Source organism: Anser brachyrhynchus, assembly GCF_964034855.1.
Source record: "Anser brachyrhynchus genome assembly, chromosome: 4".
Taxonomy (NCBI): domain Eukaryota; kingdom Metazoa; phylum Chordata; class Aves; order Anseriformes; family Anatidae; genus Anser; species Anser brachyrhynchus.
Window position 1 is genome coordinate 20,212,702 of NC_137698.1, and position 13,206 is coordinate 20,225,907.

The 13,206-nt window shown below is 44.5% G+C and overlaps 1 protein-coding gene across 8 annotated transcripts in view; it reads left to right on the plus strand.

Moving 5' to 3' along the window:
- The first annotated feature begins 389 nt into the window (after positions 1-389).
- The window catches only part of FAT1 (FAT atypical cadherin 1), a 109,310-nt gene continuing 96,493 nt past the window's right edge, over positions 390-13,206 (plus strand). For 4 of the 8 annotated variants that reach the window (XM_080590126.1, XM_080590128.1, XM_080590127.1 and 1 more), the window contains exons 1-2: positions 2,198-2,390; positions 8,640-11,929. In XM_080590126.1, the coding sequence (XP_080446252.1) occupies positions 8,662-11,929 (3,268 nt within the window). In that variant the 5' untranslated portion in view covers positions 2,198-2,390; positions 8,640-8,661. Of the gene's footprint in view, positions 517-662; positions 1,124-2,028; positions 2,391-8,639; positions 11,930-13,206 lie in introns of those variants that run through there. The other 4 variants (XM_080590125.1, XM_080590124.1, XM_080590129.1 and 1 more) reach the window with 4 other exon arrangements.

Consider the following 13,206-nt stretch of genomic DNA (forward strand, 5'->3'; position numbering starts at 1 on the left):
AGAGAAGAGAAGAGAAGAGAAGAGAAGAGAAGAGAAGAGAAGAGAAGAGAAGAGAAGAGAAGAGAAGAGAAGAGAAGAGAAGAGAAGAGAAGAGAAGAGAAGAGAAGAGAAGAGAAGAGAAGAGAAGAGAAGAGAAGAGAAGAGAAGAGAAGAGAAGAGAAGAGAAGAGAAGAGAAGAGAAGAGAAGACTCCAGCCCTGGCGTGGCTGGGGGAGAGCGGGCGATCCCCGTGCTCGGCCCACCGGCAGCCAGCCGTCCCTTCCAGCGGCAGTGCCCCGCCGAGGACCCGCTGTGCAGCAGGGGTCGCGCTGTCCGGCCGGCGCTGCGACGGCGGCAGGGTCGGTCGCCCCCGCGGCAGGGTCCTGCGGTGGCAGGGGGACGGCTGAGGGGGCCGCCTCGCCCCGCCTCACCTGCGGGCGGCCGCGGCCCAGGTGCGCGGCAGCGGCCCCGCGCGGAGCCGTGTCGGAGCGGCCGAGGGGAGCCCGGCGGGGTGCGCGCCGCCGCCGCCGCCGCAGCGGTGAGGGGAAGGAGGGGGTGGTGCCGCCGGCAGTGGGGTCCGGGGGGCGGACGGAGCGCGAGAGAAGGGGGAGAGGGAGGGAGGGAGGCGGGGGAAGGAGGGAGGGAACCAGCGATCCGTCGCAGCTTCCCCACTCACTCTCTCCGACGCTGCAACTCCGCAACTCTCCCGTTCTTTGCCTGGACATGTCTTGAGAAAGTTGGATCTCTCGTTTTCGCCTTCCTTTCCTCCTTTTTTTTTTTTTTCCTTCTCCTTTTTATTTTTTCCCTTTTCGTTTTATTATTTTTTCCCTCCCTCCCCATCTCTTGTCCCCCTTCCCACCGCCGTTCCGGTAGCAGGCAGCCGATGGGGGGGAGCCGACATGCCGCGCTGTGGCGATGGGGACGGGCGCCGCGCTCGCTGAGCGCCGGGGCCGCGGCCGGCTGTCCGCTGTAGAGGTGCGCGGCCGCCGAGGCTGCTCTCGTTCCTTCGCCGAAGGCCAGGAAAAAATAAGAAAGAAAAAGAGAAAAAAAAGAAAAAAAACCGGAGGGGAGGGAAAAGGAAGCGCGCGGAGATGAACTGAGCTGGAGCGGACTTTGAGAGGGGAGCGCCGAGTCCAGCTGGCCTGGTGAGTTCTTTGTTTGAGGAGTTTATTCGCAGCGGGGCGCCTGCAGAGGTGCTTCACGTGGGGCTCGCTGCGCTGCTCAGCGGCGGCGCTCGGGGGGCTTGCGCCTCAGCCCCCGGCTGCTGCAGTTTAAAACCGTCGTGTGCGTATATCCCTCTATATATGCACCCACGTATATACGGGCATATATCTATATAGGCACGCCGACTTGACCTAGACGCACCCGAGGCGCCACCGCCGCCTTCCCGGACCGACCCGGGAGCCGCGCTGGGCTCCGCGGGGCTCCGCGCCGGGCCGTGGGCTGGCGGCCGGCGGCGTGCCCGGCCTCCGGTGCGCTGTGGCGCGGCGCCCCCTGGCCGGCCGCTGCGGAACTGCGGCGCCGCCGGGGGATGCGAGGGGGCTCCGGGGGGCTGACCCGGGAGGGCGCGAGGGCGGCTGAGGGGAGCGGAGCGGCGCTCCCCGAGGGAAGGGGCCGCTCCCCGAGGGAAGGGAGGGCACCGGGAAGGGGCCGCTCTCTGAAGGCGCCGCTCTCTTCTGATCTCCAGCCCCGGTGCGCGTAGGGCTCCGCTGAGGGAGGGTCCCCCTCCTCCGCACAGCTGGCTTTATTTATTTACGGGGCTAATAAAGCGCCCCACTCGCGCCCCCGCCGGCTCCTCCCGCCCGCAGCCGAGCCGGGAGGGATTCCCCGGCGAACGTTTGATCGCTACCGAGCGCGATCGCTTCTGAAGGAGCAGGGAGTGCTCCTTCGGGGCGTTCGTCTGCGAGCCCCGCGGGCGCCGGTTGCTGGTGGCCAAGGAGGGTCAGCGGCTGCTAAACGCCCGTTGCGGGGAGCGCCCTGAGCGGGGACTGCGCGTCCCGGCGCCGTCCCTCAAGCTCCCCTTCCCTCTGCAGCCACCGCTGCCCGGGCGAACTTTCCCAGCCGCCTCCCCCCTCCCCCCCCCCCGGCCGCTCTTCACTGCCCGGGGGAGCGGCCGCCGGCCCCGCTCCCGCCTACCCCGCGCCTGGCCCGGCCCCGGGCGGGGCGGAGGGGCCGGGGTGCGGGGGCCGCTCCCGCGGAACGTCGGCACAAACGAGATCCGGAGCGGCCGGCGCGGCGGAGGAATACGGAGCCGGCGGCTCGGCGTGGGGTGGGGGGGAACGGCCCGGCGCCGAGGGGCAGCGAGCGGCGGGACGGGCGGCCGGCGGTGGAGGAAGGCGAGCGGAGCGCGGTGCGGAACGGCCCGGTCCGGGGCCGCCATGCGGGGCTGGTCCCCGCCCCGCGGGCACTGAGGTGGGGTCAGCCGGGCGAGTCGGGAGAAGTTTTGGGGGTCTGCCGGCCGAGAGGAGAGGGGAGGGGGGGGAGGGAGGAAGGCGAGGCGGCAGGTTGATCCGAAGTTATGTCGAGGAAAAAAAAAAAAAAAAGGTGGTGATCATATTTTGCCCCTGGAGGCAAGGTGTCTGCCTTGGGATGTGTTTAATGGGCCATTGTGAACTTAATTCCCGGGTAAGCCAAGGGGAGAGGCTGGCAGCGAAGAAGTGTCTCGGGGTGATTTTCTCCCTTTGTTCCCGCTGGAGCGCGGCGCCTCCCGGTGCTCCCCTCGCCGGATTCCTCGGCGAGATGAAGGCGAGGAGGCGGCTCTCGGAGACCCCGGCAGCTCGCCTCGCTCCTCCTGGCTTCTCTGGCAGCTCAGACAAAACCAAGCTTTGTTGGAAAGGTGTGCTTAGTCTCCTGGGGTCAGCAAGTGGCAGTGGAGCTTCCCATTGCCAATGCTTATAAACTTTTTTTTTTTTTTGGGGGGGGGGAGCCGGAGGGATGCATTAAGAAATTTAAAAAATATCAACGCTGACTTCTAACAGCATTTTTTCCTGCAGTTTGAGCTACTTACAAGTTGTTCCCAGGCGGCCGCATGGGAAATACTGCTCCTGCTGTCTTGCTGTGAAAGAAAGGAATAGTGTGTAATGGCTGTGCCTCCTGCTCGCTGCATACTGCCTTTTTACCTGTCTAAACATGTGGTTATATTATTCAGCTATTTAGTGTGTAAAATTCCCTGTTTTAACGCTGAATAAGACTTTATTTCAAAGTTTTTTGTTCTCTGTGAGATCCTGAAATCTTGCATTTAGGACACTGGAAGGTGAGCTTTAGTAGTTGCAGCAGTACGATAGGCTACTGCTTTTATAACTTAGCATGAGAAAGAACCTTATATGGCCAAGTTATCACTGGTTTCAGTGAAAGCAAGGAAGCAAAAGAAAAAGCAAAGCTCTAAAACAGCAAAGATTTGTATCTGTTATTTATTTTAGTTTAAAGCTGAGTGCAACCTCAGTAAAATTATTCTTGGTCCTTGCAAAGTTGTCATCATGTTGAATTTCAACCCAACTTCTTAATTCCCAAAGATCTGCTTTTCTGTGTACAATGGATGAGTTCAGTATTAGACATACGGCAGTTACTGGTGTATGTAAATAGAAAAATTGTCGGTGTGAATCTTTGTTTTGCTCAGGCTTGGGAATCTTTGCGTGCTGTTTGAATACAGCAGCTGCGTTTCCTTTAACAGCAGAGATCTCAACTGCACAAATCAAAGTACCTCATGAGATTAAATCCTACCGTGGGGCATATAAACATAAACCTTGCTGGAGTTTAGTCACAAGTTGGAACTGTTAAGTTAACCTCTACGGTACTGTACATTTTTTGAATAACTTACTATCTTTAGTAAAGTTACTTTAGTATATGCTTTCATCAAGTGTTAATTTTCTGTCTACCAACACACAGACGCCCCCCACTGTTGTCCCTATCCCTTCCCCCTATCCCCAAAATCAACGAAAACCTCTTTCAGTATTTATTTCAAAAGAAAATCAGACATTTATTAAGTTTTTGATTGGAGTCTTGAGGAAGTTGAAACGGTTAAACCTGACTTTTTTTCCTGACTGGTCTACATAAATGATTGCTTTTAAAAAAGCTGAAAGAGAAGGTGTAACTGTACAGTTAGTACAATCCACAAAGCCACATGATCTCCCTTAGACTTCTACAATAGGAACCCTGTCATGACAGTTTAGTTACTGCAGTAATAACTTTTCACAGTGCGTTTGTGTCAAATGGCATCACTTGCACGTGATGATCAAAACTGACCTTTAAAGTAAATCGGCGATGTTTTGATTGGTAGAGACATTTTAGCGTTAATAACGTAAAGTTGCTAATCAGGGAAGGTGGTGTGCATGTGCCAAAAAAACATAGAGAACAAAGCAAAGTGCTACCTCATTTGTTAGAAATTAGTAAAAGTTTTCAGAAGACGATCATTGTGCAAACAGCACTAAAGGACTTATTTTAGTCCCCAAAATGCTCCCTGGTGTTTCCGAAGTGCAGTGTTCACAGGCTGTGCTCAGAGTCTGGTTTGGCTAAGGCAAGCAATGTAACGAAGTGTTGCAGGAAGTCCTTCTGGGCTTAACTGGCAGATCTTGTGTGTAGAAAGGGTATAACAATGGCACTGAGGCTCGTAGTGACAGCCTGTCCGGCCCAGTTAAGGGGCTTTTTCTGCCCGTGATTTTTATGTGATTGGCTGGGGAGTAACTCCCACAATGTAGGTTCACTATTGATACCTTTTGTGGAAGACAAAGCTTGTTTTGCCTGTTCGGTGTTGAGGTTGCTACATACTGTGTTTGATGATTAAAACTTGCAAGTTTCAAACTATACAGGTTGAAGTCTATGTACTGCAAGCATTCCTCAAAGAGAAACATGTATATAACTTGTATCTTATCCAAATCATCAATATTTGGAAGTTTTCAGTAAAAGGTCACCCAGCCCACCTGATTCTCTGATTCTGTTGCCTTTACTGTGAAGTTAGTTCATATTTCTAAGTTGTGTTAGTATTTTTTTCCCATATGTGAGTGACATTGAGTTAAATCATTTTGTTAATGCAATATCTAAATAGTAAAACTATCATTGGTATGAATACGCACATAAATAATAGTTATCCTTCCAAATAGGAAATCAGATTTTGTTAGAGATTACCTTTCCACAATAAATACGATGTACTTCTTGTAAACCTAGGGCTATGATGTTTTATTAAGCAAACAGTTGCTTTACGTTTTGGAAATGGATGCAGAAAATCCTAAAGTGGTGATACTCCAAAGATTTATTTAAAAAAAAAAATAATAGTTCAAAGTGTAGCCCTTGGCTAAAATGTTTGTGAAATTCAGTCATTCTGGCTCACTGTAATGAGCCATCTGAGTTTGTATCTAAGACGTTACCACTTTATCTTAACGTTTTCATACTTTCTCTTAGTAGATAACTTTTTACATTGTTTAATGCTTTAGATATTTATCAAGATCACATTATATGTTGATAATAGTCTTGGTTCAACAATTTTTAATTTCTGGTAGCTCTGCAAATTATGGCACAAGATGGGGAAAACGTCAGGTAACAGAAGTATCTAACTTCTTTTTATTTAGTGTGGTTAACTGTTCGGTTGAGGGATGCTCTTCAGTTGTATGGTGTGACTCAGCAGATGTTAGAGATCGCTGCTACAGAATGGACTCTTACTGGTAGTTGCATAACCACGTTTAATAGCCTGCCTGTTGCCAGTTCTGAGCAGTTATTACAGAAAATAAGCAACGAGTACTTAAGGTATTATGGCACAGAAAAATATTTATGTAATAGTAAAACCTACACATATGTTCAGCTTAGAATTTTAATGAGGAGCTTGGATATCTTAATGCAGTCTAATGCATCATAGTCTAATGTGCCTGAGATATGAGGAGCAAATGATAAAAGATGCAGACAGATAGTGTTTTACGTAATAAACACACCAGTACTGACAGCTTATTGCCAACTGCTAGTAAGGGCTGTGAGTTACAGGATGCTATAGCTTCAGGAGACAAATGGGGTTTTGGATTTTAACATAAATAAAAACAAACAAAAACATCCTAGTGCAGCTGAGGAAGGAAAAGAGGGAAACTATGCAGCCTAAGACCTGATCAATAAGGTAGCTTTTGGTAGTGAAGAGCTGCTAAAATTCCAACAAATGGAGTAAAAGAGCTAATAGCAGCCCCATAAATACAGAATCAGAGTTCATGCTCTTTGATACTGAATTTTAATAGATTATAGGCCTAAAATGTGTCCAGTTTTGACAAGAGTGCAAAATGACTGGTGGAAGTTTAAGGAATTGTGTTGAAGTGACTTTTGAGGAGCTACCTTGGCTCTGAGAAGAATACAAGACGTTCACAGAGAAATGTTCTGATAGGTAGGAAAGACTAGAGAGTAACTTCTGTTTCCCTGACTATACTTCTGTTCTGTTTCCCTGAGTGTATGGTTTTGGAAGTACCACAGTTTTTGGAAGGCTCTCATGGAGAGCCTTCTCATTTATTTGATAGAGCAGAGCTCCTTTCACCTGCCAGAGTTGAAGGTCCCAAGACTTCCACAGGGAGAGTTGTTTCTGTTGATTACTTCAAATGATGTAATCACTTTTGACATGTGTCTTAGTGTGGTATAATGACTTCTTAAATTGCTTGGAATTTTAGAGGTATTGATATAGGTTATTTATTGCAGTAATTTTTGTGATGAAAATATTCATTTATTTAGAAAATGAAGTCCTGGAGACCCAAGTGTCTGTTTATTCTAAGGATAAACCATAGCCTAGGAAAAACAGTAGAGAAGAGTGAAATGATATTGTTAATCCATTGAAATTGTGATTGTTGCAACCTCGCTCATTTGCCTTCCCAACCTTTCATTCTTCCAGCTTTAAGACCTTTTAAGTAGTGGTTCTAGCTAGTGACTTACTTTCTATTGTTTGCTATGGTTATAGCCTTAATCAAGTATGTTAATTGCTAGATTTGGAAGACAGACCATAGATTTTTGCTTTTTTTCTTCCCCGGATGGGTTTCTATTATTCCTCTCTAATATTTCCTTTAGCTTTGTGAATCTGAGTCCTAAGTCCTTTGTTTCTCAATATTGCTGATTTAATAATGGCTCTGACTGAATCATCTGCTTCTGAGGCTTTGGAGTGAACTGTTATCACAAGCGGGTTAATTTGCTCGAATATCTCCTAGTGGGCAGAGATGATCCATGGAATTTCAGCCAATAGGGTATTTCAGGTATCTAATCAAGCAGGTGGGAATTAAGGGAGAGACAAACAGCAGTAAGAGAAAATATGAGTGGTGGAAGACGACAACAGAATGAGATGCCCTTTGAGCTGAGGTGAGCAGAACCAGTGTGAGGATAGGCACAGAGGAGCGTCTGACAGGCAGAGGTAGAGAGGGGGAAAATAGGGATAAAATGGGGGAGAAAAGGTCAGGAAGAATGAAAGGAGGGTACAGTTGGGAATTAGTACGCAAGTTGTATGACAAAGACCAGCCAGGGAAGGAGAGAGTAAAGAAGAGGCAAGGGAAAAATGCTGAAGATAAATAGGGGAAGGTAAAAGAAAAGAATGTGTGCTACTTAATCAAGTTAAAGTTAAATGGCTTTCTACTTGCTGCAAAGAAATTCTGCCGCTCCCCCCCAATTTTTTTGAAAGCTTTGATTTATCATCCTGTGAGACATCTGGGAGTAACAACTCTTGCTGTAAACCCAGATGAAGAGGGTGGTTTTGAAGGATCTCATTCCTGAGGTTTCTGCCTTTCTTTATGCTGCAGTCTTGCCTGGATTTAGGCATTGGAAATTATATACTGACTTCTTCCTCAAAAGATAGAGCTGATGAGGCATGTCTCCATGTCTGTCTTGCTGTTTCAGGCTCTTTCCCTGTCATTTCTGGTGTGTGTTTAAAAGAAACACATCTCAATAGATCTTCCAGTTATTTTGGTAGATTCATGTTCCCATAGCTCTTGATCCTCATTTTTCAGATCTGTTCAGAGAGGGGAATAAAGGAATATGCTTCATTCTTTATTGATGGTCGTACAGCTTAGTGATGAGCTTGACTTAAAAAAATAAAATAAAATGCTATCAACTGTCCTAATCAGGGTACTCAGACAGGAGAGAATAAAACAGGTATGGAATAATTCCCTGTTTATAATTTTTGTAATTCTTGGAACAGGTGTTTATAGGATACATTGAATACTCGAGAAAATTCACGGTAATCTTAAGCCATATCTTGCGGTTTACTTCTGCATCATTGGATATTAGTCATTTTACAATCTAAGTGAAATGAGCGAGAATAATTTTCTATCAGAAAACTAGAACTAGAGGACTGGAGAGAAAGTTCAGTACTGCAAATTCATGCAGATCGAGTTTGCTCACTTGTAGTAGACAGCACTGGCATATTTCTCCTAACAGTGTTGCTTCATGAAGTGTTTCAGATGAAGTTAACTGAGTGCATTCTCCTTGTGTCACGATAGTAATTCTTAGAATTTGGTTTTAAGGATTGAGAATTCGGGGGGATTTTAATTTAGCTGCTTTTTTGTTACTGGAAATCATATTGAAACTTTCAGCAAAAATGGTTGTAACGTAGATGTATAACTAATAGTTTTCTTGCAAGTGTGTGTTCTAAATTAAGCATTGAGGTCATCTAAGTAGTATTTGAACAGTCATAAGTCTTAACGCTTCTTTCTCTTGTTTCAGGTTTTTTTTTGTAATTGCTGCCATGGGAAGATACTTGACTATGCTGTTGCTGCTGATGCTGCTGGTGCAGCATTTTGGAAACTGTGAAGGAAATCAAATCCCACATCATGCTCCACCAATGCAATTTACACAAGTACAGTATAATGCCACTGTGTATGAGAATTCTGCAGCCAAGACTTATGTTGGGCATCCAGTGAAAATGGGCATTTACATCACAAATCCATTATGGGACATAAGATACAAAATTATTTCTGGAGACAGTGAGAACTTGTTTAAAGCTGAAGAATATGTTCTTGGAAACTTCTGCTTTTTGAGAATACGGACCAAGGGAGGAAACACAGCTATCCTTAACAGAGAGGTAAAAGACCATTATATGCTGACTGTTAAAGCAGTTGAGAAAAATACAAATGCTGAAACACGCACGAAGGTCAGGGTACAGGTACTGGATACAAATGACTTGCGACCTTTGTTTTCTCCAACATCTTACAGTGTTTCCTTGCCTGAAAACACAGCAATAAGGACAAGCATCGCAAGAGTCAGTGCAACAGATGCAGATATAGGAACCAATGGAGAGTTCTATTATAGCTTTAAAGAAAGAACAGATGTGTTTGCTATTCATCCAACTAGTGGTGTGATAGTGCTAACTGGTAGACTCGACTACTCGGACACTAAGCGTTATGAAATGGAAATTCTTGCAGTGGATCGTGGACTGAAGCTGTATGGTAGCAGTGGCATCAGCAGTATGGCAAAACTAACTGTGCACGTAGAGCAAGCAAATGAATATGCACCTGTTATTACAGCTGTTACACTGACTCCCTCAGAATCAGACAAGGATCCAACTTATGCAGTTGTAACTGTAGAGGACAACGATCAAGGTCCAAATGGAGAAATAGCATCATTAAATATTGTTGCAGGTGATCCACTTCAGCAGTTCAGAACAGTGAGGTCTGTTCCAGGAGGTAAAGAATACAGAATCAAAGCCATTGGTCCCATTGACTGGGAGAGCCACCCCTTTGGATACAACCTTACCCTTCAAGCTAAAGATAAAGGAAATCCTCAGCAGTTTTCATCTGTAAAAGTTGTTCATGTGACATCACCACTGTTTAAGTCTGGTCCTGTCAGATTTGAAAAAGAGATATATAGAGCTGAAATAAGTGAATTTGCTCCTCCAAACACACCTGTGATAATGGTAAAAGCTCTGCCTAGTTACCCCCATTTAAAATATATATTTAAAAACACACCTGGCAAAGTAAAATTCAATTTAAACACTCACACTGGTCTCATTACCACTTCAGAACCCATAAAAGCACAATACTCATCCCATTTTGAACTTGAAGTTGTGACAAGTGACAGAAGAGCTTCTGCAAAAGTATTAATTAAGGTACTAGGCATGAACAGCAATCCTCCTGAATTTACTCAGACATCCTATAAAGCTTCTTTTGATGAGAATATGCCAATAGGTACTAGTGTCATGAGAGTAAGCGCAAAAGATCCTGATGAAGGGGAAAATGGTTACGTGACGTACAGCATCGCAAACCTAAATCCTTTGCCATTTGTGATTAACCATTTCAGTGGGGTTATTAGTACCTCAGAAGAATTAGATTATGAATTGATGCCAAGGCTTTACAATTTAAGGATTCGAGCTTCTGATTGGGGTATACCATATCGTCGAGAAGTTGAAGTTCCTGTTACTATTATTTTAAATAACCTGAATGACAATATACCTCTGTTTGAGAAAATAAATTGTGAGGGAACAATCCCCAGGGATCTTGGTGTTGGAGAACAAATAACAACCGTATCTGCCATTGATGCTGATGAGCTTCAGTTGGTGAGATACCAAATTGAATCTGGAAATGAACTGGATTTATTTAGCCTAAATCCAAATTCTGGAGTACTTTCCCTCAAGCAGTCACTAACAGATGGCCTAGGTGCTAAAATTTCTTTTCACAGTTTGAAAATTACAGCTACAGATGGAGAAAACTTTGCAAAACCATTGTATATCAACATAACTGTAGCTACTAGTCGCAAACCGGTCAACTTGCAGTGTGAAGAAACTGGCGTTGCCAAAATGCTCGCAGAGAAGCTCTTGCAAGCAAATAAATTGCACAGCCGTGGAGAAGTTGAGGATGTTTTCTTTGACACTCACTCAGTGAATCTGCATGCACCTCAATTTAGAAGTACGCTCCCCAGTAGCATTGAGGTAAGAGAAGACCAACCTGTGGGCTCCAGCATAATACTTATGAATGCTACTGATCTTGATACTGGCTTCAATGGAAAGTTAGTGTATGTTATCTCTGGAGGTAACGAAGATAGTAGTTTCATTGTTGACATGGAAAGTGGAATGCTGAAAATCTTGTCTCCCCTTGACCGGGAAGTAAAAGATAAATATACACTGAACATTACTGTCTACGATCTTGGAATACCACAGAAGTCTGCCTGGCACCTTCTAGATGTAAGAATTTTGGATGCTAATGACAACCCACCAGAGTTCCTACAAGACAGCTATTTTGTAGAAGTGAGTGAAAACAAAGAGCTGAACAGTGAAATTATTCAAATTGAAGCTACTGATAAAGATTTGGGGGCTAATAGAGAAGTAAAATACTCTCTTCTTACAGATACAGACAAGTTTACTATTAATGCTGTGACAGGAGTTGTGAAAGTTGTGGGGGTTCTTGATCGTGAAGAACAGCATGTCTATTTCTTGAAAATAGAGGCAAGGGACCAACCTACTGAAGAACCTCAATTATTTTCAACAGTTATTTTGAAAGTGTCTATAGAAGATGTTAACGATAATCCTCCTAAATTTATTCCTTCAAATTATCATGTGAAAATTCGAGAAGATCTTCCTGAGGGAACAATTATTACGTGGCTAGAAGCCTATGATCCTGATTTAGGCCAGTCAGGTCAAGTACGATACAGTCTTTTGGACAGTGGAGATGGTACCTTTGATGTTGATAAACTAAGCGGAGCAATACGTATTGTACAAAGACTGGATTATGAGAAGAAACAACTTTATAACCTGACTGTGCGGGCCAAGGACAAAGGAAAACCCATTTCATTGTCCTCTACATGTTATGTTGAAGTGGAGGTAGTTGATGTGAATGAAAACTTGCACCCGCCACGGTTCTCTATATTTGCAGATAAAGGCTTTATAAAAGAAGATGCTCCTGTTGGCTCCTCAGTAATGACAGTATCTGCTTATGACGAAGACACAGGACGAGATGGGGAGATTCGATATTCTATCAGAGATGGGTCTGGTATAGGAGTCTTTCGCATAGATGAAGAAAAAGGTAAGGCATCTTTCTGTTATCTTTATGTGCTAAGTAAAATGATATGCTGGCAAAGAGATAAGAAAAGCTGCATTGTCACTGTTGAGAGAGGTGTCTTTGTTAGGACCAAAAAATAAAAAGTCAGCAATAACGAGTACAGTTCCATCTGCCTCTAGTGAAATTGTAAGTATGTGTTTGATAAGTACTTTTCCTCTGTCCTCATTTTCACCCAGCATACCTAAATCCATTCTTAGATCTTAAAATATCTACCATGTGGCAAAAAGAAGAATGCTGTTGATATAAAATGAAAGTCTGCTTCATGTAAACAGTTGTCTTGTGGACTGTGGGGGGTATGAAATTGAGGGGTTAGACTGATTTCTGTCCAAGGACTGAATTCTGACATTTTTATGCTTTGCATTCCTAAACTACAGCTCTGGTGCTTCATTTACTAGATGTATTTATCATTGTGATACTGCCATACTTGCTGTTTTTGTAGCTACCTTTTATGGTTATAGGTGCTCATGTTTATGGTAGTAATCAGTACTTTCTTCATGGAAAGGCTCGTGTCAAGAAAGCATTGATGCAGCCTTTAAAAAGCTTGTATAAATCAAGCAGACTGAACCGTTGACTTACCTCATTAGTGATGCATAAATTGAGGAGCAACTTCGAGTTATTCCAATGTCATGTATTCAGAAAAAAAGCAGAACGATGGTTTCTGAATACATGTAATGCTGACTTCTAGTAGCGCATCTCTGTAACTACCTGTTCTTTTACATATCTCATAAAGATAAAGAGCATTGATATTATGCTACTATTTGGTGGGGGTATGAAGAGGGGTTGCTTTTTTTTTAATCTTAGGGAGCAAATTCCATCTTAAACACTAGAGTGGGGAAGAATTTGTTAGCATTTGGTGGATGTGTTTGTCTTCAAACTGATCTAAACCAAGAAGCTGGTGAAAGAATGTAGAGCATTAAAAAGCTTGACAATGTAGCTTAAAATGTCTTTTTTTTTTAACTAAGAAATCACCAGAATTGTTACAGAAGGCACTCTTTGTGCTTAACTATCTGAATATTTGTCATTCTTTACAAAATGAACTGGCCTTGATATAAGGAGCAGACTGATAATTATCCAAGAAAGCATATTAAAGAATTTGTGGAAAGATGAGATGTGGGAAGCTGACTTATTCAGCTTGGTAAAGGGCTCTTCTGACTTCACCTTTTAAGCTTCCTGCTGTCTGAGAGAATCGTATTGCACTTCCAGTTCAAAATTTGATTAACTGGATTTTGGAAGTCTACTAT